We start from the raw sequence: 25,495 nt of genomic DNA, 5'->3' as shown, positions 1-25,495 counted from the left end.
TTTACTCTACAAACTAATGAACAACAGACAGCATGTTTACTCTACAAACCAATGAACAACAGACAGCATGTTTACTCTACAAACTAATGAACATCAGACAACATGTTTATTCTACAAACCAATGAACAACTGACAGCATGTTTACTCTACAAACCAATGAACAACAGACATCATGTTTCGTCTACAAACCAATGAACAACAGACAGCATGATTACTCTACAAACTAATAAACAACAGACAGCATGTTTACTCTACAAACCAATGAACAACAGACAGCATGCTTACTCTACAAACAAATAAACAAGGGACAACACGTTTACTCTACAAACCAATATAAACAATTAAACAAAGTTTTATGCAATATGGTTAAAGTGTTTTTGAGTTAATGTCCGACATGTTGATGACGGACAGACGGACAGACAGACAGTCCGACAACGGTATACCATAATACGTCCCGTAAAAGCGCGTATGAAAAACGGCCTTGGTCGTCTTGATAATCTTATAGTTCAAAGTTTTTATCTATTATAATTTTCTAGATAAAAGGCAATAAAATGCTTTGCTGAGCGCAGCCTGATACAACTGCAAAGCCGGGTCGAAACTGAACATTTGGGGAAAATCTGGGCACAATATTCAAGCTTGATACTGTCTGAATTTGGATTGTGATAAAATATTTGACATAATATAGGTTTCTGACACAAATTAAATGTGATCAAAGATCTTACCAAATCTATTGCACAATACTGTGCTTTGAAGATTTCTATTTAATGCCTCTCTGGTGCAATTACCCTACTCAATCCCAGCCTTTCTTTTTTAGTATGAAACTTTGTAGTACACTTTCAAACAGATCCTTACACTGAAACACAAGTTTTCGTCTGCAAACTAGAAAAATGCTTCTTTTTGACCCCTTATTCCTACATGCTTGGGGCAGTTAACCCCAAACTCAACCCAGCCTTCCCTTTGTTGTATGGAACCTTTTGGTACAATATCAGAGAGATCCATACACTGAAACACAAGTCATTGTCTGGAAACTAGAATTATGCTTGTTTTTGGCCCCAATTCCTAAACTGTTGGCCCAATTGTGGTACAATTTCAGACCAATTGAAATACTTACACACAAGTTATTATCCTGAAACTAGAAAAATTTTGGGCCCTTTTGGGCCAATAATTCCTAAACAGTTGGGACCATCATCCCAAAAATCAATCCCAACCTTCCTTTCTGAAAAAAATTCATAAAGATCCATTCACTTAAAGTTATTGTCCGGAAACAAATGTGTCTTTGGACCACGACAATGCAGACAAAAGTTGACATCATACATTATACGATCCCAAAAATTGTTTTTGCGGTCGTATATAAACAAAAACATATTAATAAAATCCAGCATTGATATTGTTCAAAGTTTATCTCCATCTGTTATAATGTTCAACATAACAAGTATTCTGAGAGTTTTGCATGGCAATACATAGTCCCCTACCGGTTAATAACCAAAAACAGCAAAATTTCCTTAAAATTACCAATTCAGGGGCAGCAACCCAACAACAGGTTGTCTGCTTCATCTGAAAATTTCAGGGCAGATAAATCTTGACCTAATAACAATTTTACCCCATGTCAGATTTGCTCTAAATGCTTTGGTTTTTGAGTTATAAGCCAAAAACTGCATTTTACCCCTATGTTCTATGTTTAGCCATGGTGGCCATCTTGGTTGGTTGGCCAGGTCACTGGACACATTTTTTTAAACTAGATACCCCAATGATGATTGTGGCCAAGTTTGGTTTAATTTGGCCCAGTAGTTTTAGAGGGGAAGATTTTTGTAAAAGTTAACGACGCTGGAAGACAACAACGGACGACAACGACGGACGCAAAGTGACGAGAAAAGCTCTCTTGGCCCTATGGGCCAGGTGAGCTAAAAATATGTTTACTAGTACAGTGATACTGGAAGTGACAACTCATGCTAAACTCAGAAATTATACACAAGAAACTAAAATTAAAAATCAAACAAGACTAACAAAGGCCAGAGGCTCCCGACTTGGGACAGGCGCAAAATTGCGGCGGGGTTTAACATGTTTATGAGATCTCAACCCTCCCCCTATACCTCTAGTCAATGTAGAAAAGTAAACGCATAACAATACGCACTTTTAAATTCAGTTCAAAAGAAGTCTGAGTCTGATGTCAGAAGATGTAACAAAAGAAAATAAATAAAATGACAATAATACATAAATAACAACAGACTACTAGCAGTTAACTGACATGCAAACTCCAGACTTCAATTAAACTGATTGAAAGATTATGTCTTCATCATATGAATATCAGGCACAATCCCTCCCGTTAGGGGTTTAGTATCTTACCATCAACAGATGCATATTTAGGCAATTTGTCTCTTCAGTGTTCTGTCAAACCAAAATATTTCAAGTCCTAAAATTCCAATGTTGAAGTACTGATAATACCAACAATGACCAAAAGTAAAAAACATTAATTAAATATATCTATATTAATATTACCAGTAAAACAATACATGGTATAACAAGAGTGCTGAAATGTCTGGCCTTCTTTACTAATCATTGTGTTATGTTCATAGTCCTAAGTATAAAGCTTTATTACAACTGTCACATAAACTTAACATTAAGAAGAAAACTAAACATTGACAAATGAACCATGAAAATTAGGTCAAGGTCAGATAAAGCATCCCGGGCAGGCATTTACAGCTAACAATTCTTCCATACAACAAATATAGTTGACCAATTGCATATAGTATTAGAATAAAAGACCAAAACTTAAAAACTTAACTTTGACCACTAAACCATGAAAATGTGGTCAAGGTCAGATGACACCTGCCAGCTAGAAATGTACATCTTACAATCATTCCATAGACCAAATATAGTAGACCTATTGTATACAGTATAAGAAAAACAGACCAAAACACAAAAAATTAACTATAACCACTGAACCATGAAAATGAGGTCAAGGTCAGATGACACCTGCCAGTTGGACATGTACACTTTACAGTCTTTCCATAGACCAAATATACTAAACCTATTGCTTGGAGTATCTGAGATATGAACTTGACCACCAAAACTTAATCTTGTTCTCGATCCATGAAATGAGGTCAGGTCAAGAGAAAACTGTCCGACAGGTATGAGGACCCTTCAAGGTACGCACATACCAACTATAGTTATCCTATTACTTATAATAAGAGAGAATTTAATATAACAAAAAATCTTAACTTTTTTTCAAGTAGTTACTGTACCAAGTGACTGACAGAAACTTCGTAACATGAGGCATCCATATACAAAGTATGAAGCATCCAGGTCTTTCACCTTCTAAAATATATAGCTTTAAAAAAGTTAGCTAACACCGCCGCCATCACTGTGAGATCACTATCCCGATGTAGAGCTGAACAAAAATTATAAATTCAGCAATATTCAAGTTTTATTACAGCAATTATATATAATATATCCATAGTCTAACAATAGAGAAACATCAAAATATGGCATCCTTAACTTTATAACAATATTTGATTTATTATATCTAACAACAACCCTAGACACAATTGATCTAGTGGTATAAACCTGATCACAATAATACTTTACTATTTTGAACCATTTATATCTAATTAATTGTTATTTCATATCTGATTAAGGGTTTGTCTTTGACATGAGTTAATTCGTTCTGGATCATGTTGATGAAATATACTAATTATTACATAGCTACCATTATATAGAATTAGTTCCATTCGACAATCTTATTTAAAACTTAAAAATGGAAAATTAAAACAAATTTTGATGTAATTTCCTTAAAAGTGTGTTTTTAAATCACAGTTCTATAAAATGCAGTTAAAACAATATTTTAAAACTTAAGATTTGGATTTGACCAGTTGTGTATAAAAACATATTTCCTATCGGCTTGTAGAGAATATACAAAGCATTAAGCATATCAAGAAATGTCTGTAGGAAGCTCTGTAAATATAAGGCAATCTTTGGTTTCAACAGCTGTGTTAAAAGTTACTCAAAACTCCTCGTTAAATGGCATAACAGCTGTGTCAAAAGTTACTCAAAACTCCTCGTTAAATGGATAGTACTTGTGCTTTAATGCTCTGAAATTATAAATAAAATCCTACTTATATAGAAAATAAGGAAATATTTGTTTATCAATTTCAAAGTCAATTTGTCTTCACCTGTTGATAATTAATTTGTTTTAAATATACTGAAAGTGTGGTTCAATTTTACTTTTAAAAATCACTGAAATTGCATGAGATCAGCCATTTTGTTATCAAACTGTCAAATTCATATGTGATATCATGGCATTAACCAATTCACATATTCTATTAATTTTTCTAGAAAAAAAGGACTGAATATTATCAGACACACCCATTGGATATAATGTCATGATTCCAACCAGACATAGCTGTAGAACTAAACACTCAAATAGACACCCCACTTTAGCAACGGTCATACACCCATAACAGTTAAGGGCATACAGTTTTGATCCCATATTTACATTTTGATTAAAATTTCCATATAGACTATTTTTTACCTAATTAAAGTAAAGTTGTAATAAAAAATATACCTTCATGTGCTACTTTTGAGTTAAATGAGGTCGAAATTTTGTGTATTAAATTCGGATTTGTGGCTGTATTTTCCCTTTCGAAAGAAAGACATAACTTTTTTGTTTTAAAAGATAAACACAAATTGTTTTTTTTGTTAAATAATTTGTAATTTCTGTATTTTTTAAGTATCCTAAAAGTTTATACAATTTTTATTCAGAAATAACTCATATTTATCAAATGTTCATGAATGTAGAAAAAAACATAATTTTTGCTGTATATTTATCAAATTAAAAAAATTGCACTATTTACATTTTCATGAAAATTGGCACACATAATTTTCTCCCGTAATCAAACCAAATGACTTTTTAAAAATGAGGGGTCCATGAAGCCGTTTTCAAGTAAAATAAGTTTGAGTGATAAAAATCAGTCGAAAACTGAATCTTTTCCCAATAATAACAATTTAAGTTAGCAAAGTCATTACCTCTCCTGCAACTGTATCGTATGCCCTTTTTTTTTTTAAAGCATTCAAAGAGATGACCATATTTCTATACCCCAGCCAATCCTTGGGATATGGAATTAGTTTACAATAGATATCTTATACAATTGAGAATGGAAATGGGGAATGTGTCAAAGAGACAACAACCCAACCAAAGAGCAAACAACAGCTGAAGTCCACCAATGGGTATTCAATACAGCAAGAATCTCCAGCACCAGGAGGCATACTTTAAACTTACATGTCTTCTGTACTCATCACTCAATTTGTAATATTACCACATCCCCCCTCCCCCACCAGGAGGCGTACTTCATACTTACATGTCTTCTGTACTCAATCTGTGATCTTTATTCAGATTTGTCAGCTGCGTCATTTCCTCCTCAGATAATTCAAAATCAAATACCTATAAATAAACAGCAGTTATCAGTCACCATGGTTATACAGTGCAACCTGCCTACATCAGATAATTCAAAATCAAATACCTATAAATAAACACCAGTTATCATTCACCATGATTATACAGTGCAACCTGCCTACATCAGATAATTCAAAATCAAATACCTATAAATAAACACCAGTTATCATTCACCATGATTATACAGTGCAACCTGCCTACATCAGATAATTCAAAATCAAATACCTATAAATAAACACCAGTTATCATTCACCATGGTTATACAGTGCAACCTGCCTGCATCAGATAATTCAAAATCAAATACCCATAAATAAACACCAGTTATCAGTCACCATGGTTATACAGTGCAACCTGCCTACATCAGATAATTCAAAATCAAATACCTATAAATAAACACCAGTTATCAGTCACCATGGTTATACAGTGCAACCTGCCGACTTCAGATAATTCAAAATCAAATACCCATAAATAAACACCAGTAAGGGAGCTACCATTTGATTTTTATGGGGGGGCTAGGAAGAAAAATTTTGTCCTGCATTTTTTTTTAGTTGTAATCTCTGTCCTGCCTTTTTATTTTTCACTCTATTCGGTCCTGCCTTTTTTTTTATTAGTTTATCCTGACTTTTTTTACCTAAATTGTCATCCTGCCTTTTTTTTTTGCAAAGTGTCTCATCCTGCCTTTTTTTTTTACTCAAAACTCCTGTCCTGCCTATTTTTTTCAAATTTCATCCTAGCCCCCCCATAAAAATCAAATGGTAGCTCCCTAATCAGTCACCATGATTATACAGTGCAACCTGCCTGCATCAGATAATTCAAAATCAAATACCCATAAATAAACACCAGTAATCAGTCACCATGGTTATACAGTGCAACCTGCCGACATCAGATAATTCAAAATCAAATACCTATAAATAAACACCAGTAATCAGTCACCATGGTTATACAGTGCAACCTGTCTACATCAGATAATTCAAAATCAAATACCTATAAATAAACAGCAGTTATCAGTCACCATGGTTATACAGTGCAACCTGCCGACATCAGATAATTCAAAATCAAATACCCATAAATAAACACCAGTAATCAGTCACCATGGTTATACAGTGCAACCTGCCTGCATCAGATAATTCAAAATCAAATACCCATAAATAAACACCAGTAATCAGTCACCATGGTTATACAGTGCAACCTGCCGACATCAGATAATTCAAAATCAAATACCTATAAATAAACACCAGTTATCAGTCACCATGGTTATACAGTACAACCTGCCTGCATCAGATAATTAAAATCAAATACCTATAAATAAACACCAGTTATCAGTCACCATGGTTATACAGGGCAACCTGCCTACATCAGATAATTCAAAATCAAATACCTATAAATAAACACCAGTTATCATTCACCATGGTTATACAGTGCAACCTGCCTGCATCAGATAATTCAAAATCAAATACCCATAAATAAACACCAGTTATCAGTCACCATGGTTATACAGTGCAACCTGCCTACATCAGATAATTCAAAATCAAATACCTATAAATAAACACCAGTAATCAGTCACCATGGTTATACAGTGCAACCTGCCGACTTCAGATAATTCAAAATCAAATACCCATAAATAAACACCAGTAATCAGTCACCATGGTTATACAGTGCAACCTGCCTGCATCAGATAATTCAAAATCAAATACCCATAAATAAACACCAGTAATCAGTCACCATGGTTATACAGTGCAACCTGCCGACATCAGATAATTCAAAATCAAATACCTATAAATAAACAGCAGTTATCAGTCACCATGGTTATACAGTGCAACCTGCCGACATCAGATAATTCAGAATCAAATACCCATAAATAAACACCAGTAATCAGTCACCATGGTTATACAGTGCAACCTGCCTGCATCAGATAATTCAAAATCAAATACCAATAAATAAACACCAGTAATCAGTCACCATGGTTATACAGTGCAACCTGCCGACATCAGATAATTCAAAATCAAATACCAATAAATAAACACCAGTAATCAGTCACCATGGTTATATAGTGCAACCTGCCTGCATCAGATAATTCAAAATCAAATACCCATAAATAAACACCAGTTATCAGTCACCATGATTATACAGTGCAACCTGCCTAATCTGACACCTTATTATCCAACATCCTGCTTTAACCGACACATTTACATGGTCCAACAACATGTCTATCATTGCAGAAAAAACCTGAGTATTCAGACACCCTGCTTAATTTCTGGTCCCCCAGTGTGTCAGATAACACAGGGTACACTGTTTATACTGCCACATTTGGGTTAATAAGCAATTATTGCATCAATATCTACTAGTGATTTGTAAATTTAGAATTTACTGCATGCATTTATAATTGTGTTTTTTTTTTACAAAAGTGCACACGCTGAAATGTCTTGCCTTCTTTACCAACAATTTACATTGTGTTGATAGTCCTACACATAAACATATACTATCTATCTAGTATGAAAAAGAAAGTTAACTTTTTAAAATGACACAAAAGCTTAAATTTTTATTTTTAATCTAAAAATGTAATAAAAATAATTGGATTACCTCCCATTGCCCACATAAAAATAATTAACCAAATACTAGTCATGCTAGTTGGATGAAATACCAAACTGGCTTTAAAAAGGAAAAAACAAACTATAGGTATTTCAATCAATTTAAGTTTTTGAAATCTTTAAACTTTAACATGTTAAACTTAATATTACATTTTCAATGGGTGTCTTTTAAGGTTTGAACCTCCCCTAAAAACATTAAAGACAAACCCCACCTTGTTTTTGTACAAACATGACAAAATTGTTCTGGTCTCTCCATGAATGATTGAACATATTCAAATTCTTTTTGTGTATAAAATTAATATTATACTTTCATAACAAAAGATGGAAGTTTGGGGATCTATTACAATTTAAAAAAGGCATTTTAAGTAGCGTCTAACCATACAAAAATTAGCATTTTTGGCTATTTCTTTTTTCTGTGATAAGGCACATTATTTTCCAGGTTACTGGTTTATTCCATTAAATAAATGATCTTTATCTGCAGACACAAATCAATTAAATACCTGAAAGTTTTCTGTGATTCTAACTTGAGTTACACTTTTTGGAATAACAGCAAGACCTCTTTGTAATAAAAATCTAAGGAGTATCTGAAATACAACAATTTATTTTAACCATGTTAACTTTTAATATATTTGCCTACTGTATTGCAACTATAGAGATAATAGCATTTAAAATAAAGATCGAATACTTTAATAAATTAGGATATCTGAAAAGTAATTGTATATATTCATTTAAACTTGAGAATAGAAAAACGATAGAAATGGAGAATGTGTCAAAGAGATAACATTACCTGACAAAAGAGCAAGTCATGAGCCTGTTGTTCAGTGGTTGTCATATGTTAATGTGGTTTTAAGATGTTTCTCTTTTTTCATATATGTATATACATGTATATGGATTAGACATGTTAGACTGTTGATTTTCCTCTTTAAATTGTTTTGCACTAGTCAATTTGGGGTGCTTTACAGCTTGTTGTTCCATGTGAGCAAAGTCTCTGTGTTGAAGGCTGTACTTTGACCTATAAATTTTATATACATTGCAACATAGATGGAGAGTTATCTCATTGGCTTTTTTGATATTTGATGTTTGCTTATTTAGCTTTGATAAGTATTTGGTATAACCCCTTAAGCTTTGATAAGTATTTGGTATACCCCCTTTAGCTTTGATAAGTGTTTGGTATAACCCCTTTAGCTTTGATAAGTGTTTGGTATAACCCCTTTAGCTTTGATAAGTGTTTGGTATAACTCCTTTAGCTTTGATAAGTGTTTGGTATAACCCCTTTTGCTTTGATAAGTGTTTGGTATAACCCCTTTAGCTTTGATAAGTATTTGGTATAACCCCTTTAGCTTTGATAAGTGTTTGGTATAACCCCTTTAGCTTTGATAAGTGTTTGGTATAACCCCTTTAGCTTTGATAAGTATTTGGTATAACCCCTTTAGCTTTGATAAGTGTTTGGTATAACCCCTTTAGCTTTGATAAGTGTTTGGTATAACCCCTTTAGCTTTGATAAGTATTTGGTATAACCCCTTTAGCTTTGATAAGTATTTGGTATAACCCCTTTAGCTTTGATAAGTATTTGGTATACCCCCTTTAGCTTTGATAAGTGTTTGGTATAACCCCTTTAGCTTTGATAAGTGTTTGGTATAACCCCTTTAGCTTTGATAAGTGTTTGGTATAACCCCTTTAGCTTTGATAAGTATTTGGTATAACCCCTTTAGCTTTGATAAGTATTTGGTATAACCCCTTTAGCTTTGATAAGTGTTTGGTATACCCCCTTTAGCTTTGATAGGTGTTTGGTATAACTCCTTTAGCTTTGATAAGTGTTGGTATACCCCCTTTAGCTTTGATAAGTGTTTGGTATAACCCCTTTAGCTTTGATAAGTGTTTGGTTACTTTGGTATAACCCTTATTCTAATTTACATTGTTCATAGATCAAACGTTCAGTGTATGTTCAATTATTTGCGTTAATAGGTCTTATGAGTGAGTCTCAATGGGGTCTAAGCGTGACGCTGGATTGACGATTTTCTGTAAGCGTGACGCGTGAAAATCAAAATATTGTGCCATGAAAACGGGAAATGAAGTCTAGCGGGACATGGGAAATTACAAAAAAAGTTGCTTACGTACAAAGTGTAAGCGGGATACGGGAATCTGACAAAAAAGTAAGCGGGATCTGGGATCAGAACCCCCCAATGAGACCCCCTTATAATTTAATTAATAAGATTTAGTCTTAGATGCATTTTTTATCAGTTGTAAGTGGCTTTGAACTAGCTGTCAGTAACTGCTAGTACTCTCAGATCCGTACTTAGTGTCTTTTTGTTGTTGGGATGTACAAGTACCGTGCCATGTCTACTATGTGTAGTATTTGTATTTTTGTCCATCTGATGAGTTGAGCCTTTTTCAACTGATTTTTATAGTTTGTTCTCATGTTGTACTGTTACACCACTGTCCCAGGTAAGGGAATGGTTGGGATCCCGCTATCATGTTTAATCCCACAATATTTTGTATGTTTGTGTCTGTCCCAAGCCAGGAGCCTGTATTTCAGTGGTTGTCGTTTGTTCATGTGTAACACATTTGTTTTTCGTTAATTTTTTGTACATAAATTAGGCTGTTAGTTTTCTCGTTTTTTTTTAAATAAAATTGTTTTAATTGTTTTACATTGTCATTTTGGGGCCTTTCATAGCTGAATATGTGGTATGGGATTTGCTAATTGTTGAAGGCCGTAAGATGACCTATAGCTGTTAATTTTTGTTTCATTTGGTCTATTGTGGTGAGTTGTCTCATTGGAAATCATCCACATCTTTTTTTTTATATTAAATTATTTTATTTAAATTGATATTATATAGTGTGTCTTTCTAAGTGGTTGTCATTTGATGTGGTTAATAAGTGTGCACATGTGTCTCGTTTTTTTTATATATATATAGATTATACTGTTGGTTTCCCTCTTTAACTGGTTTCACACTAGTCATTTTTTTGGGGCCCTTTATAGCTTGCTGTTCCGTGTGAGCCAAGGCTCCTATAGTGGTTACTTTTACAAATTGTAACTTGGATGGAGAGTTGTTTCATTTGGACTAATACCACATCTTCTTATATCTATGTATATTACAATCTTATAACCTCCTTGTAAAAATTTTAAAATAACTTAATAGTTATTGAAGATAACAGAGTAATCAAGTTTTAAGAAAAACTATTTATAGTAACAGAGCTATATGATATATGTTCCTATATACACAAGTAGGTATATATAAAACAAGAGATCTCACCTGTGCTGGAGTTTTATTTTTCTGTGAAGCAAGCTGTTTAACAACTGGTTCTTCTAATGCTGGGGTATGGGGGGCACTAAAATAAAATAACATATTATTATAACAATGCTGGGGTATGGGGGGGGGAGGGGGGGCACTAAAATAAAATAACATATTATTATAACAATGTTGGACTCCTCTGTGGCTCAGGTGGGCAAAGATTACATGTTAACCAAGATGAGTTTCACAGTCAGCAGCTTTACCTTTTCCTTCAGGTGACATTGTAGTGGGCCAGTTAAATTTTGTTACCAGGTGAGCATAGCAGTGAATCTTTGTTTCCAGGTGATATTGCAATAGTAATGAACAAGTTTAGCCTTTTGTTTCCAGGTGAACTTGCAGTAACCAAATTAACCTTTTTGTTTCCAGGTGAAATTGCAGTGACCAAATTAACCTTTTTGTTTCCAGGTGAAATTGCAGTGACCAAATTAACCTTTTTGTTTCCAGGTGAAATTGCAGTGACCAAAGAAGTAAGTTCAGTAAGGGCCATATTTGGCCCTAATTATAAAGTTCATTAAATGTTTAAAGCTGCCTTAAAGACATACATGTGAGAAAGTTAAACAGAACTGTTTTGGTCAAAGTTTAATTCTAACACATTGAAATTTGACAAAATCAGATGCATTTCAACCGAATTATGGAACAGGAAACATAGAGAGCAGTCGTTGACAAACTTAATATTCAAACAAGATATGTGAAATGTCTTCACAAACATTATTTCAAAAGATCTTTGTTGTCGATGTATGCGCTCTATGTTTCCTGTCCAATAATCTATGGAAATTTACCCATTTTTATTGATTTTTTGGTGAAAAATCAATATGAGTACAACTTGTGATGTCATAATGAAACGCAGAATAGTAAAATTTTCAACAAAATGGCTTATTTCCTATCTAGTCACTGTATTAGCTATAATTTATTGTGATATTGGTCAATAAATCCGAATTTGAAATTTACGTAAAAAAAGGGGGCCATTTTAGGACCTTACCTTACCTTCTCCTTTACCTTTTTGTTTCCAGGTGAAATTGCCATAAACAATTTTACCTTTTTGTTTCCAAGTGAGATTGCCATAAACAAGTTTACCTTAATGTTTTCAAGTGAGATTGCATAATAAATAAGTTTACCTTTTTATTTCCAAGTCAGATTGCCATAAACAAGTTTACCTTTTTATTTCCAAGTCAGATTGCCATAAACAAGTTTACCTTTTTTATTTCCAAGTCAGATTGTCATAAACAAATTTAGATTTTTGTTACCAGGTGAGCTTAGCTGGTGAACAAGTTTACCTAATGTTACTAGGTGACCCTAACTAGTGAGTAAGTTTGTCATATGATACCAGGTGAGCCTAACTAGTGAGTAAGTTTGTCATATGATACCAGGTGAGCCTAGCTAGTGAGTAATTTTATCATATGATACCAGGTGAGCATAGTAGCATACCATGTTTACCTTTTGTTTCCAGGTGAGCCCAATGGTGAGTAAGCAGTGACTGTAATATTCTTGGATTTACAATATTCTATTAACTTATTTTGTGCAAGATGAAGATGGCACTCAACCTGCAAAGGTGAAGAGAATTTATAGTTTTACTATCTACAATAATATATATATGGTCTAGCGCGTCGAATACAGTGCAGGCAATTTGGTGTCACGATATTGCAGTAGCATTATGAGTTTGAATCATGGCCTGGGAAGAACAAAAATTTTGCAAAAGCGAATTTACAGAACCAACATTGTTGGGCTGATGTTTAGATGAGTTGCATATATATGCAGAATGTACACAGTCATGTATCACCATCACTGATGGTTGTCCCATGGATAAATCTGTTGTAGAGTTGTCACTGGTTCAGACGAAAACAATTGAAAACAACGTTCAAACCTATGATTGCGTTGGATAAAAACCTTTTTTTATACATGTGCATGTAACAAATTTCGTTGTAGAAGGGTCTAAATACAGCAAAAACAACATTTTCAAAAAGAATAAAAGGGTGAAAAAATATATTTTAACAAAACCCATTTGACTAACAGGTCGAACAACTGATGTTCTCAAACCCTGCTGATCATCATGATCATCATGTAGAACATTTAATCAATGTTTTTAATTTCTAAATTGTTTTGTTTCTTGGAGCACTCTGCACAAAATGCAGATATTTACTGTGTGTTTTTCTATGTTTAAAAGTACTTAAAGACTGATTGAATTGTTTCACATTTTCTCATTATAAGCTTCTTTTATAGCTGACAATACAGTTTTGGCTTTACTCATTGTTGAAGGCCTTTATAGCTGACAATACAGTTTTGGCTTTACTCATTGTTGAAGGCCTTTATAGCTGACAATACAGTTTTGGCTTTACTCATTGTTGAAGGCCTTTATAGTTGACAATACAGTTTTGGCTTTACTCATTGTTGAAGGCCTTTATAGCTGACAATACAGTTTTGGCTTTACTCATTGTTGAAGGCCTTTATAGCTGACAATACAGTTTTGGCTTTACTCATTGTTGAAGGCCTTTATAGCTGACAATACAGTTTTGGCTTTACTCATTGTTGAAGGCCATACAGTGATCTTTAATTGCTTACATCCACATCATTTGCACTCTGATGGAGGGAGACTTGTCTCATTGGCATTCATACTTCTCCTTACTTATATTAAACCTACCTGATTATTACTAGGTTTAATTCTAGCCACTTCAAGCAACCTCTCTATTTGTTTACTGTTAAAATTAGAAAGGCCTATATCCTTCACTAAACCTTCGTCCACACAGTCTTCTAATGCCTTCCATGTTTCAACAAAATCTACATCAGAATACAGCACATTACCATCTTTCCCTCGGGGTATAAACTCACCACCTTCCTGTTAATCAAATGAAAAAAACAAGACTAAATGGGGAATTCTTCCATGGAACATAGATGATGCCCTCAGCTTGCAAACAATATAAAGTTATAAACAATGATAAAGGGACATAACTGTAGAACAGTAAAAGTGATGCTTCTTAAATTTGTACTTGATCTGAGTTATACTGAAATATGTATTCTGTATTAGGTTCATAACATTGTTTGATGCAAATTTTTAAGTTTGAGAATAGAGTGATGCCACCCAAATTCAAACTTGATCTGTGTTTTGTGATAATAAGTATTGTGTAACAAGTTTCATAACATTCAGTTGGGGTAAACTAAAGTAAGAAAATGGACGGATTTCAACTCATATTGACAGACAAGGGAAAAACTTAATGCCCTCTCCACTATATATATATGACAGGGACTTTAAAAAAATCATTTTAATGTTTATATGAAGATAAGGCTATCCATCATGTCCATAGTGTCTGAAACAACAGTCTACCCAATAATGCCAATAGGCTTTATAATACAGGTACCCAATGGTCTGATACAGGCGATTTTACTGATTAACAAAATCCTTATGTAAAAGCTTTAGGTTGACTGAGAGGTGTCAATGCTGAAATCAAGATATGCTTATTTAAACTGTTAACTCATAGGCCAATGGACAAGATACAGGTCTAAATATGATAGTCCTAAATAATCCTGCCATACTAACCTGATAGCCCATAGGCCAATGGACAAGATACAGGTCTAAATAGGATAGTCCTAAATCATCCTGCTATACTAACCTGTTAGCCCATAGGCCAATGGACAAGATACAGGTCTAAATATGATAGTCCTAAATAATCCTGCCATACTAACCTGATAGCCCATAGGCCAATGGACAAGATACAGGTCTAAATATGAAATTCCTAAATCATCCTGCTATACTAACCTGTTAGCCCATAGGCCAATGGACAAGATACAGGTCTAAATATGATAGTCCTAAATAATCCTGCCATTCTAACCTGATAGCCCATAGGCCAATGCACAAGATACAGGTCTAAATATGATAGTCCCATACCTGCCAACTTTTCAGAATGCCCATGGGGGTTTTATGTGCAAGATGGCTGTCATAGTCCTAAAAAACCTTCAAGGGGGTCTGTAAATACATTTTAATGTTGTTTTTTGGCTCCTGTATACTTTTATAAGCCTAATGTGATTGTAAAATTAATTGTTTTGTTTAAATTGTGGACAAAATTGCACTTTCAAAATTTCATTTTGGGAGCCTCCATGGGGGAAATCCCCCGCAAATAGTGACAGTTGGCAGGTATGTAGTCCTAAATCATCCTGCTATACTAACCTGTTAGCCCATAGGCCAATGGACAAGATACAGGTCTAAATATGATAGTCCTAAATAATCCTGCCATACTAACCTGATAGACCATAGGCCAATGGACAAGATACAGGTCTAAATAGGATAGTCCTAAATCATCCTGCTATACTAACCTGTTAGCCCATAGGCCAATGGACAAGATACAGGTCTAAATATGATATTCCTAAATAATCCTGCCATACTAACCTGATAGCCCATAGGCCAATGGACAAGATACAGGTCTAAATAGGATAGTCCTAAATCATCATGCCATACTAACCTGATAGCTCATTGGCCAATGGACAAGATACAGGTCTAAATATGATAGTCCTAAACCATCATGCCATACTAACCTGATAGCCCATAGACCAATGGACAAGATATAGGTCTAAATAGGATAGTCCTAAACCATCATGCCATACTAACCTGATAGCTCATCTAGGCCAATGGACAAGATACAGGTCTAAATATGATAGTCCTAAACCATCATGCCATACTAACCTGATAGCCCATAGGCCAATGGACAAGATATAGGTCTAAATATGATAGTCCTAAATCATCATGCCATACTAACCTGATACCCCATAGGCCAATGGACAAGATACAGGTCTAAATATGATAGTCCTAAATCATCCTGCCATACTAACCTGATAGCCCATAGGCCAATGGACAAGATACAGGTCTAAATATGACAGTCCTAAATCATCATGCCATACTAACCTGATAGCCCATAGGCCAATGGACAAGATACAGGTCTAAATAGGATAGTCCTAAACCATCATGCCATACTAACCTGATAGCCCATAGGCCAATGGACAAGATACAGGTCTAAATAGGATAGTCCTAAACCATCATGCTATACTAACCTGATAGCCCATAGGCCAATGGACAAGATACAGGTCTAAATAGGACAGTCCTAAATCATCAAGGCTTTTCTTTAAACTGGAACGGACTAAATCTGGTCTGTGACATGTATTCCATAACTGTAACAATGATCATTTACAATTAAACTGACTCAGTACTTAAATGTGAATATTTGCATTGGTATTATTTAGGTCTCAAGATAAGAAATCAATTAAAAACCAGATGCTCCGCAGGGTGCAGCTTTATACGACCGCAGAGGTTGAACCCTGAACGGTTGGGGCAAGAATGGACACAAAATTCAAGCTGGATTCAGCTCTAAATTTGGATTGTGATTAAATAGTTGACACAGCATAGGTTTCGGACACAGAATGAATGTGGTCTAATGAACTTAAATGTTTTGTTTTGTCTTTGAGCAATTCACTATGCTGTTGAATATCAATAAAAAAAAATTGACATCCCCCTTTCCCTTATTCCAAAACTGATCTCAATTCAAATTTCTAATGACCCCTAACAATAACTACTCATTTAAATACATTGTAAAATATTAAAATGTGCTTGTTATCACTGAATGGTAAAGATTGTTTTAATTTATCTGTTGGTAGTAAAAGTGAATATACATTGTACATTGTATAAAACAATGATTTAAGTTGATTCAACTACTATTCTGGACAAAGAAAGATAACTCAAATTTTCAAAGAATATTGAAAATTTCTTGCTATTGCACAATATTGTGCAATGAGATATTTCTTGCCATTGCGCAATACTGTCAGACTGTGCAATTGAAAATACTTGCCATTGCCCAATACTGTGCAATTGAAGATTTCTTGCTATTGTGCAATACTGTGCAATTGAAAATTTCTTGCTATTGCACAATACTGTGCAATTGAAGATTTCTTGCTATTGCTGAATACTATGCAATTGAAAATTTCTTGCTATTGCACAATACTTAATATGATAATTTTGGATCCTGATTTGGACCAACTTGAAAACTGGGCCCATAATCAAAAATCTAAGTACATGTTTAGATTCAGTATATCACTGACGCTCAAGAATTCAATTTTTGTTAAAATCAAACTTAATTTAATTTTGAACCTTTTGGACTTTAATGTAGACCAATTTGAAAACGGGACCAAAAATTAAGAATCTACCGTATTTATTATAATAAACGCCCCGGGGGCGAAGACAATTTCCGAAAGGGGGGCGTCAATTAGAGAAACGAATTTCGTACCTTACTTCATTGACCTTTACCTGAATTTTGTTGAAACAGACTATAGTAACATACACATGTTTCTTATTGTCTCCATAATCTATAAATAGCGTTTATCGGTAATGTGACCTCATCAAATAATTTGTTAAAATTTTCGAATGAACAAGCGTGCACATCAATGGAATTTAATTTCAACAGCGTACTGTGTAACTGACAGATCTATTTTTAGAACTTGTACACACTGTGTTGGATTATCGGAGTGGATTAAAACATGGGCATTATTGATTTTTCGTTTCATGTTTCTGAGTGACCGGGTCGATGTCTTTGCAATATTGTAATGGTTAAGTTTCAATTTTATTTTTTTAACTACAAAATGGGGGCGTTTATTATAGAAGTCAAAAGTTCTGAATGCACAATTTTTGGTAGGGGGTGTTCATTAGAAGGGGGCTTTAAATAGAATTAATACGGTACATACACAGTTAGATTTGGCATATCAAAGAACCCCAATTATTCAATTTTTGATGAAATCAAACAAAGTTTAATTTTGGACCCCGATTTTGGCCAACTTGAAAACTGGGCCAATAATAAAAAATCTTAGTACATTTTTAGATTCAGCATATCAAAGAACCCCAACGATTCAATTTTTGTTAAAATCAAACTAAGTTTAATATGGACCCTTTGGACCTTAATGCAGACCAATTTGAAAACGGGACCAAAAATAAGGAATCTACATAGTTATATACACAGTTAGATTTGGCATATCAAAGAATCCCAATTATTCAATTTTTGATGAAATCAAACAAAGTTTAATTTTGAACCCCGATTTGGACCAACTTGAAAACTGGGACCATAATCAAAAATCTAAGTACATTCTTAGATTCAGCATATCAAAGAACACCAACGATTCAATTTTTGTTAAAATCAAACTAAAGTTTAATTTTGGACCCTTTGGACCTTAATGTAGACCAATTTGAAAATGGGACCAAAAATTAAGAATCTACATAGTACATAGTTAGATTCGGCATATCAAACATGTCAAAGAACCCCAATTATTCAATTTTTGATGAAATCAAACAAAAGTTTGACTTTGGACCCTTTGGGCCCCTTATTCCTAAACTGTTGGGACCAAAACTCCCAAAATCAATCCCAACCTTCCTTTTATGGTCATAAACCTTGTGTTTAAATTTTATAGATTTCTATTAACTTATACTAAAGTTATGGTGCGAAAACCAAGAAAAATGCTTATTTGGGCCCCTTTTTGGCCCCTGATTCCTAAACTGTTCGGACCTTAACTCCCAAAATCAATCCCAACCTTTCTTTTGTGGTCATAAACCTTGTGTTTAAATTTCATTGATTTCTATAGCTATATACTTATACTTAAGTTATTGTGCAAAAACCAAGAATAATGCTTATTTGGGCCTTTTTTTTGGCCCCTAATTCCTAAACTGTTGGAACCAAAACTTCCAAAATCAATCCCAACCTTTCTTTTGTGGTCATAAACCTTATGTCAAAATTTCATAGATTTCTATTTACTTAAACTAAAGTTATAGTGCGAAAACCAAGAAAAGCTTATTTGGGCCCTTTTTGGCCCCTAATTCCTAAAATGTTGGGACCAAAACTCCCAAAACCAATCCCAACCTTCCTTTTGTGGTCATAAACCTTGTGTTAAAATTTCATAGATTTTTATTCAATTTTACTAAAGTTACAGTGGGAAAACTAAAAATTTCGGACGCCACAGATGACGCAAACGTGATAGCAAAATTATATATGAAGAAAAATTTTTCAATTTTTGCAGTCGTATAAAAAGGTAAATGACTTTTTATCATGTTTACAAATGGTTTATGAGCTATTTCATTTATCAAGTCTTATATTGTATATATGACAAGAAAAGATGCTGTCTGCTCTTTGGTCTTAGGCTTATGGAAAGTTCTGGATCTGCCACTGGTAAACAACAATGGGAGCCTTGTCTCACACCAAACAGCAACTCAGGTTAGTATAAATGGCCCCACAATGACTAGTGTAATACAATTCATATAAAATCTCTAATGTATGTCATTCTGATATATAATATTAAAGTTATAAAGTAAGAGTGTATTCAAAGCCTATTACAGCATACATGACATATATACTGAGTGCCAATGAAAACGCAACACTTTTGTTTTTGAAAAAAATCTTAAAATTTTTATTTTATTTATATTAGAACTTTGTATAGTTGGTTGAAAATGACTTTTAAGACAATTGTCGACAATTTTACGGTTGAGTGATTTTTGGAACAAATGCCAACTAAGGGTTATTTTGAACGGACATACACAGAGTTCACCGCTTTTCAACATACCCACCGTTTTCACGATTTTGTCATTTAAAGCTTGGCTAATGTCATGAATTTTCCCGCCCTTATTGTTAAGAAACTGTACAGGGTTGAAATAATCAGCATAACTATAGTATATAATGCATAAAATTTTCCTGTACATTCAGTATCTCTTTTACAAGTATTTACAGAAAACCCAGAATAAATCATAACAAATTTACCTTACTGGTGACAAAGATATCTTTCCTAGTGATAGTTGATTCTACGATAAGTTGTTTAAGTGCCTGGCCTACAGCTCGTTCGTTCCTATAGATTGCAGCACAGTCAAGATGTCTATAGCCTGCTTTAACAGCGATTCTTACAGCTTTTAATACATCGTCTTCTACCTGTATAATAAATATATACAAATAAAACCATAGAAAAACTTCTACCTCTTTCATAAAATGTATAATATTAACCAAATAAAACCAGCCAAAACTTTCTATATAGTAAATTGATCCATGTAAATCAGGTCAAATATTAATAAAAAAATATTTGACTTTTAAATCAACATGATCAATTTGTAGTAATTTAAATTAAACTAAAAACTAAAGATTGACTCTGAATTGATCTGTTGGCTTACCTAGACAACCTTGGACAGTAAAATTTGGTCAGTCACCATAGATAACCTTCATTCTAAATATAGAAACTGAAGGATTTAAATGCACAATATAAATATTACATACATGCTTAATATCATATTTCCTCAGTCAAAATCTAAGTAACAGATCAGCAAGTTGAACGATTGCAAATGCTTAAATTCATTACATGTCCCAACATAAGGGGGAGGGGCATATCTAGGGGGGTGTCACTTTAAATACTATGTAATGAGAGGTAGGGATGAGCTGCTGGAATAGGATACTATTTCATGCTTCATGACATATATGAAAAGGGTGAGAAAATCAAATTAATCTTATCAAAACGTTGATATTATCACTTGCTTGATTATATCATAAGTATCTGAAACTATAATCAATGATAATCATGATAATCAGATGTCAGTATTTTTTTTTTTGGTGGGGTTAAACTACAGTCATGACAGTGGTAATTTCATCAGCTATTTGTGAAACAATTTTTCTCTATTAATATTCCATTCATTTGATTATGTCGATGTGTTCTGTCATTTGATTGGGGACTTTCAGTTTTGTATTTTCCTCGTAGTTCAGTATTTTTGTGATTTTTCTTTTTATTCCAATGAGGCATTTCCACTGAACATGATCTAAATTATTAAGGAACCTATTTTTTTATTTTAGTTTTGTCTTGATTTACAATCTATCATGTCTTTCCTGAGAAAAAACAATTTTAGCTAAAATATTGAAATGTCATGACATTGATGATTTATGGTGTCTTCTCAGCCATTTAATTACCAATTATAATGATTAACATTATTATAATGATCATCATGATTATAATGATTATCATGATTATCGTGATTATAATAATTATACACAAGATTCAATGGATCCAGGTTTTCCCCTTTCCTTTAAAAATACATTTTGTAGATTATTCACAGGTAAGAATTATGACTGAAATCTTGCACAATAAATAAAAGAAACCTATACTACATTTACTATCTGACAGCCATATTTTGAATCAACAGTCATGACAGTACATGCAGTTATTATGGTTCTTCAGCATGTTCAGATAAATATGATAAATAGTGTGTACAGCTATTCTTGTATTATAAAGTCCATGAGTGTTGAGTATTTAAATATAAAAACTGCATCCAAGACCATTATGTATTTAAGGTTATAAAGAGAAACATGATTATCGCTATTTTGTGCATTTTTCTTTTGATCTTTTTTTGTGATAATTTTCATATCATGCTTCTCGCTTGAGATGGAAAAATTATCGCTAGAAACTAAGGAGACCACGTGGCGTTGCTAACGAAATTGACATGAAATTGACAACGTCGTCCTAGGTAAAATAGCGATAAACAGATTATCATTGGTCATCTCAACTCGATTGCTTTTCTCACTTTCGCTGTACCAGCTCAAGCGAGAAAATCAATCTTGTTGAGATGATCAACGATAATCTATAAAGACACAACAAAAAGTTTTAAAATAATTAAATGTCCTGCTACTATGATAATAAATTCTGCTAAAACGTGCCTTTCACCATCTTCATGATTTTGAATTGTAAAAAAACAGAATCTAAGGTCCATTTTTCAATCAAGCTAGCAAAATTTGATGCAGGAATACAGATAACTAATGTTAATTTGCATTTAAAAGAATAAATGTATGCGATTATAACTCATTATAATTAATATTTTGACAAATGTACATTATTTTTGCTTGATTTTTAATGTTTTTAAATTGACATTTTCAGGGGAGGTAACTCTGAAATTCTGCATCTACATGTCTCTGATTTTCAGAAGGAATCTACATAGAATTTAGAACCCCCCTTTACTCTGGGTTGGGAACCACCCTTTTGAAATGGTTGGATCCGTCACTGTAGAGGGAGGGAAGGAGGGGTCCTGATCCCAAAATCCCTAGCTTAAAAACACGAAATCCCGAAATCCCAGAGTCCTGATAAAGGTCCTATCCCCCTCACTATAGATTATATAAAAATCAACTGCACTGATCAGTGTAAAGACCTCCTCAAGTCATGTTTTCAAATACACAAATCAAGATTTGTTAAAAGTTCAATTGTTATTATTATCATGATTATATTACATGAGGGGGGGCTAGAGGGGGTCTCATCCCGATTTCCCGGTTTTAATATCAGAAAATCCCAAAATCCCGGACATATTTTGTTAAAAATCCCGATCCCGATAAACAAGAAATCACCATTTATTTAATAAAGAGGTCCTCCACTATTTTAGGTAACGAATAGACACATCTGACACAACTTTTAAAGGAGGCCGTCCTGGTAAACTTTGAAAATTAAACCCTCTGAGTATAATGTTGTTCTTAATCATTTGCATTTTGACCAATATATTTAGTACGTACATTTTAAACACGTCAAGTTGGGGTTTTCTTCAAAATTGCAGAATGCCAGAAATATTTTTATATGATATTCGATTATAGAGAAGACTGTGTCTGTGAAATTATATGTGTAGTAAGGCCAAGAAAAAAATACATGTGTTTCAGGTAACATCCCCTAAAAAATTAGGATAGGTAGGAAAGCAAAATAGTTTTTTTTCAAACGTTTTTGACTGGTTCATATGGGAGAAAAATTTTGACTTTACAAGTGCTTGTCCACATAACATCCAAAAACCTTTTAAGAGTAGAGTTATATAGATTATAGGTAGTTAAAATTAGGGAAGATATACTAGTCAACAAAAGAAACGATACAAGACTTTTTTTCAAATTAAAGATAGAGTTTTCCGTTCATTGGACCAATATTGAAGGAAGTAATACTTAATCATTATGGAAATATAAATCCGTTTAAAAAAAATTTTTTTTTTGCTTTTGTGATGTTTTTTCGCGATTTTTTTTTTTTTTTTTTTACAAAATTTACATAAAACGACAATTTTAAAAACAGAAGTTTCAACTAATGATGCCAAACTCTCATTTAAAGGTAAAGACAGTGTTTGCCATCAATTTGTTTTTAAAAATCATACAGTTTCTTCGTTCATTAGTTTAAGCAAAGTTCGGCCCCACGAGAAATCGTTAAAATGTATACATTATCAACTGATTTACCATAGACAGTATGTGTAAAGTGATTTTCAAAAAGCGGTAACAATCAATTATTATGTGTCGATTTTTTATTCAACTTTCCGCAAAACTAATTTACACCCTATGATCGTTTACACGGAATTTAGATACTTTCCGAAAAGTTTTGATTTTCATTATCACATGTGCATACATTGCAAATGAAAGCTTTTTAAAATAGTGTATATCATTTTGTTTTATATGTAACACTTTTTGATAAATTTTATTTCAAAGTCGTGTATCGTTTCTTTTGTTGACTAGTATATATATAGGGGTACCGGAAACACATGTGTTTTCTTTTAGGTCTTACATGATCTTACTCTTATTGAAAATATCCAAATCAAGTCTAACTTTTGGTAAGGGTTGTAAGACCTTTACTACACTGTTTGGGTATACTGATACTCTAAATCAGAGCGACACTAATACCAAGGAGCTTAGACTATTAACATGAATTTTGGTTAGCATTTCATTCGCGTACAGTGGATATTAAATATGGCACTGGCTACGGTTACTTAAAAAAAAAACGAGCAAAAAATAACAATAATATCTGGATCTACTCTGTTTCAAGATGCAGTTCTGATTGAAGTATAATAAAAATGGCACTTTTATCTGTCCAAGGTACAGTTTTTTGTCAATCCCGTTATATTTCAACATAAAAATCCCGATTTCCCATGGCTAAAAACATGGGTTTCCCGTATCCCGATGTTTTTCTATCCCGAATTCCCGATCTTTAAACAAGGCAATCCCAATTTCCTGTTGCTAAAATCGGCCAATCCCGACGTCCCGAAAATGGTCTCGCCCCCCCCCCTTACATGTTGACATGTTTTATGGTTCACTCTTGATCATTGTTTGTAAGTCGTATTACAACTGTGTGTATATATATTACCCGGCGTCTTTAGTGTCAAGACCACATAACTGTTTAAAAAGCACTATTAATATCGTTAACTTGGTTTGTTGGTTAAGTATCACGTTATAATAGCATGCTGACTTACTTTCTAAAATACTAAAATAAACAGATAACTTGATACACGTGTTAAGGTCGGTCTTTATACTCACATGTTGAGGAGCATAAGTTCCGAATCCAAGAGCTGGCATCACACTACCACTATTTAAAGTAAAACTAAACTTATTTGCCATTTCAGTTTTTAAATGCACTTCTTGAATATATCCAAAACTTGACTAATAATACACACAAAATTCAGGAAAACACAACCCCAAGAATTTGCACAAATTCGGTCGACTTTTCTACATCCTAACCTTAAGCATGTGTTGAGATAAAACTTTAAATAATCCTGAATTTAAACACGTTATCTATATTGTTCAATAAGTCAGTTTGCTTTTAACCTGTCATTGGATGGACTCGACAAAAATCAAACATATTATCTGTACACACAAATCCTCAAGTGTTCACCTCTAACATTGAACCAATTTCTGGACATTTTTCCGAATGGCAGTCTGTTTTTATGAAAAACAATGAAAAACAAAGAGACGAACGAAATAGAATTTCCCGCGAAAATTAACAAATGTCTGTAATACTATAGTACGGTTTTCGAAAGAAAAACAGTATATGTAAAGGCTAGGTTTCTTTATACTTAATAAATGACATAATAGATTAACGTGCATACCATGAATATAAAACTTTGTAGACGACACTTGTCACATTTTATTGTGTTGTAGAATTCTGTAGACGATGAAAAATCACTGTGACAGCCATAAGCAGCCGAATCCTTATAGTTATTATGGTGGTCACAGTCGGTTGTAACATTCAATTAAGAATTGAATGCTTCTTTTTGTAAATTTATTGGGGTGTAAAAGCGTTGACCGAAGTACATTTTGTAAAAATGTGCGCACGGTCAACGCGTTTACCACCCTATAAAGTTACGAAAAGAAGCATTCAATACTTATAATTACATTTTTTAGCTA

At 33.5% G+C, this 25,495-nt stretch overlaps 1 protein-coding gene across 2 annotated transcripts; it reads right to left on the bottom strand.

The window, feature by feature from the left end:
* Positions 1-3,406: 3,406 nt before the first annotated feature.
* LOC143084053 (aldo-keto reductase 1B-like) lies at positions 3,407-24,997 on the bottom strand. Of its 2 annotated transcripts, XM_076260467.1 has the most exons (10): positions 24,629-24,995; positions 20,099-20,263; positions 16,365-16,481; positions 13,966-14,160; positions 12,765-12,871; positions 11,292-11,367; positions 8,538-8,621; positions 5,355-5,437; positions 4,036-4,088; positions 3,407-3,990 (listed from the first exon to the last, which is right to left on the bottom strand). In XM_076260467.1, the coding sequence occupies exons 1-9, from the start codon at positions 24,707-24,709 to the stop codon at positions 4,046-4,048; spliced, it is 951 nt and encodes a 316-aa protein (XP_076116582.1). In that variant the 5' UTR covers positions 24,710-24,995; the 3' UTR covers positions 3,407-3,990; positions 4,036-4,045. The 2 variants fall into 2 exon arrangements, with proteins under 2 accessions (XP_076116582.1, XP_076116583.1); XM_076260468.1 differs by lacking the exons at positions 3,407-3,990; positions 4,036-4,088; positions 5,355-5,437 and adding an exon at positions 7,121-7,222 and having other exon boundaries at positions 24,629-24,997.
* Between the last annotated feature and the right edge of the window lie 498 nt (positions 24,998-25,495).

The sequence above is a fragment of the Mytilus galloprovincialis genome, chromosome 7 (genome assembly GCF_965363235.1).
Source record: "Mytilus galloprovincialis chromosome 7, xbMytGall1.hap1.1, whole genome shotgun sequence".
NCBI classification, from domain to species: Eukaryota; Metazoa; Mollusca; class Bivalvia; order Mytilida; family Mytilidae; genus Mytilus; species Mytilus galloprovincialis.
Note: the sequence above shows the minus strand (reverse complement) of the source record. Positions and strands in the feature narration are given on the sequence as shown.

Bases quoted from the DNA above. Each gene is read 5' to 3' on its own strand.
- LOC143084053 (XM_076260467.1), bottom strand. From the start codon at position 24,709: ATGGCAAATAAGTTTAGTTTTACTTTAAATAGTGGTAGTGTGATGCCA. The intron at 16,482-20,098 runs GTAAATTTGTTA...TCATTGTTACAG, and splicing joins ATATCTTTGTCACCAGTAAG to TTATGGAATACATGTCACAG. The intron at 5,438-8,537 runs GTATTTAATTGA...GTTTATTTATAG, and splicing joins GAATCACAGAAAACTTTCAG to GTATTTGATTTTGAATTATC.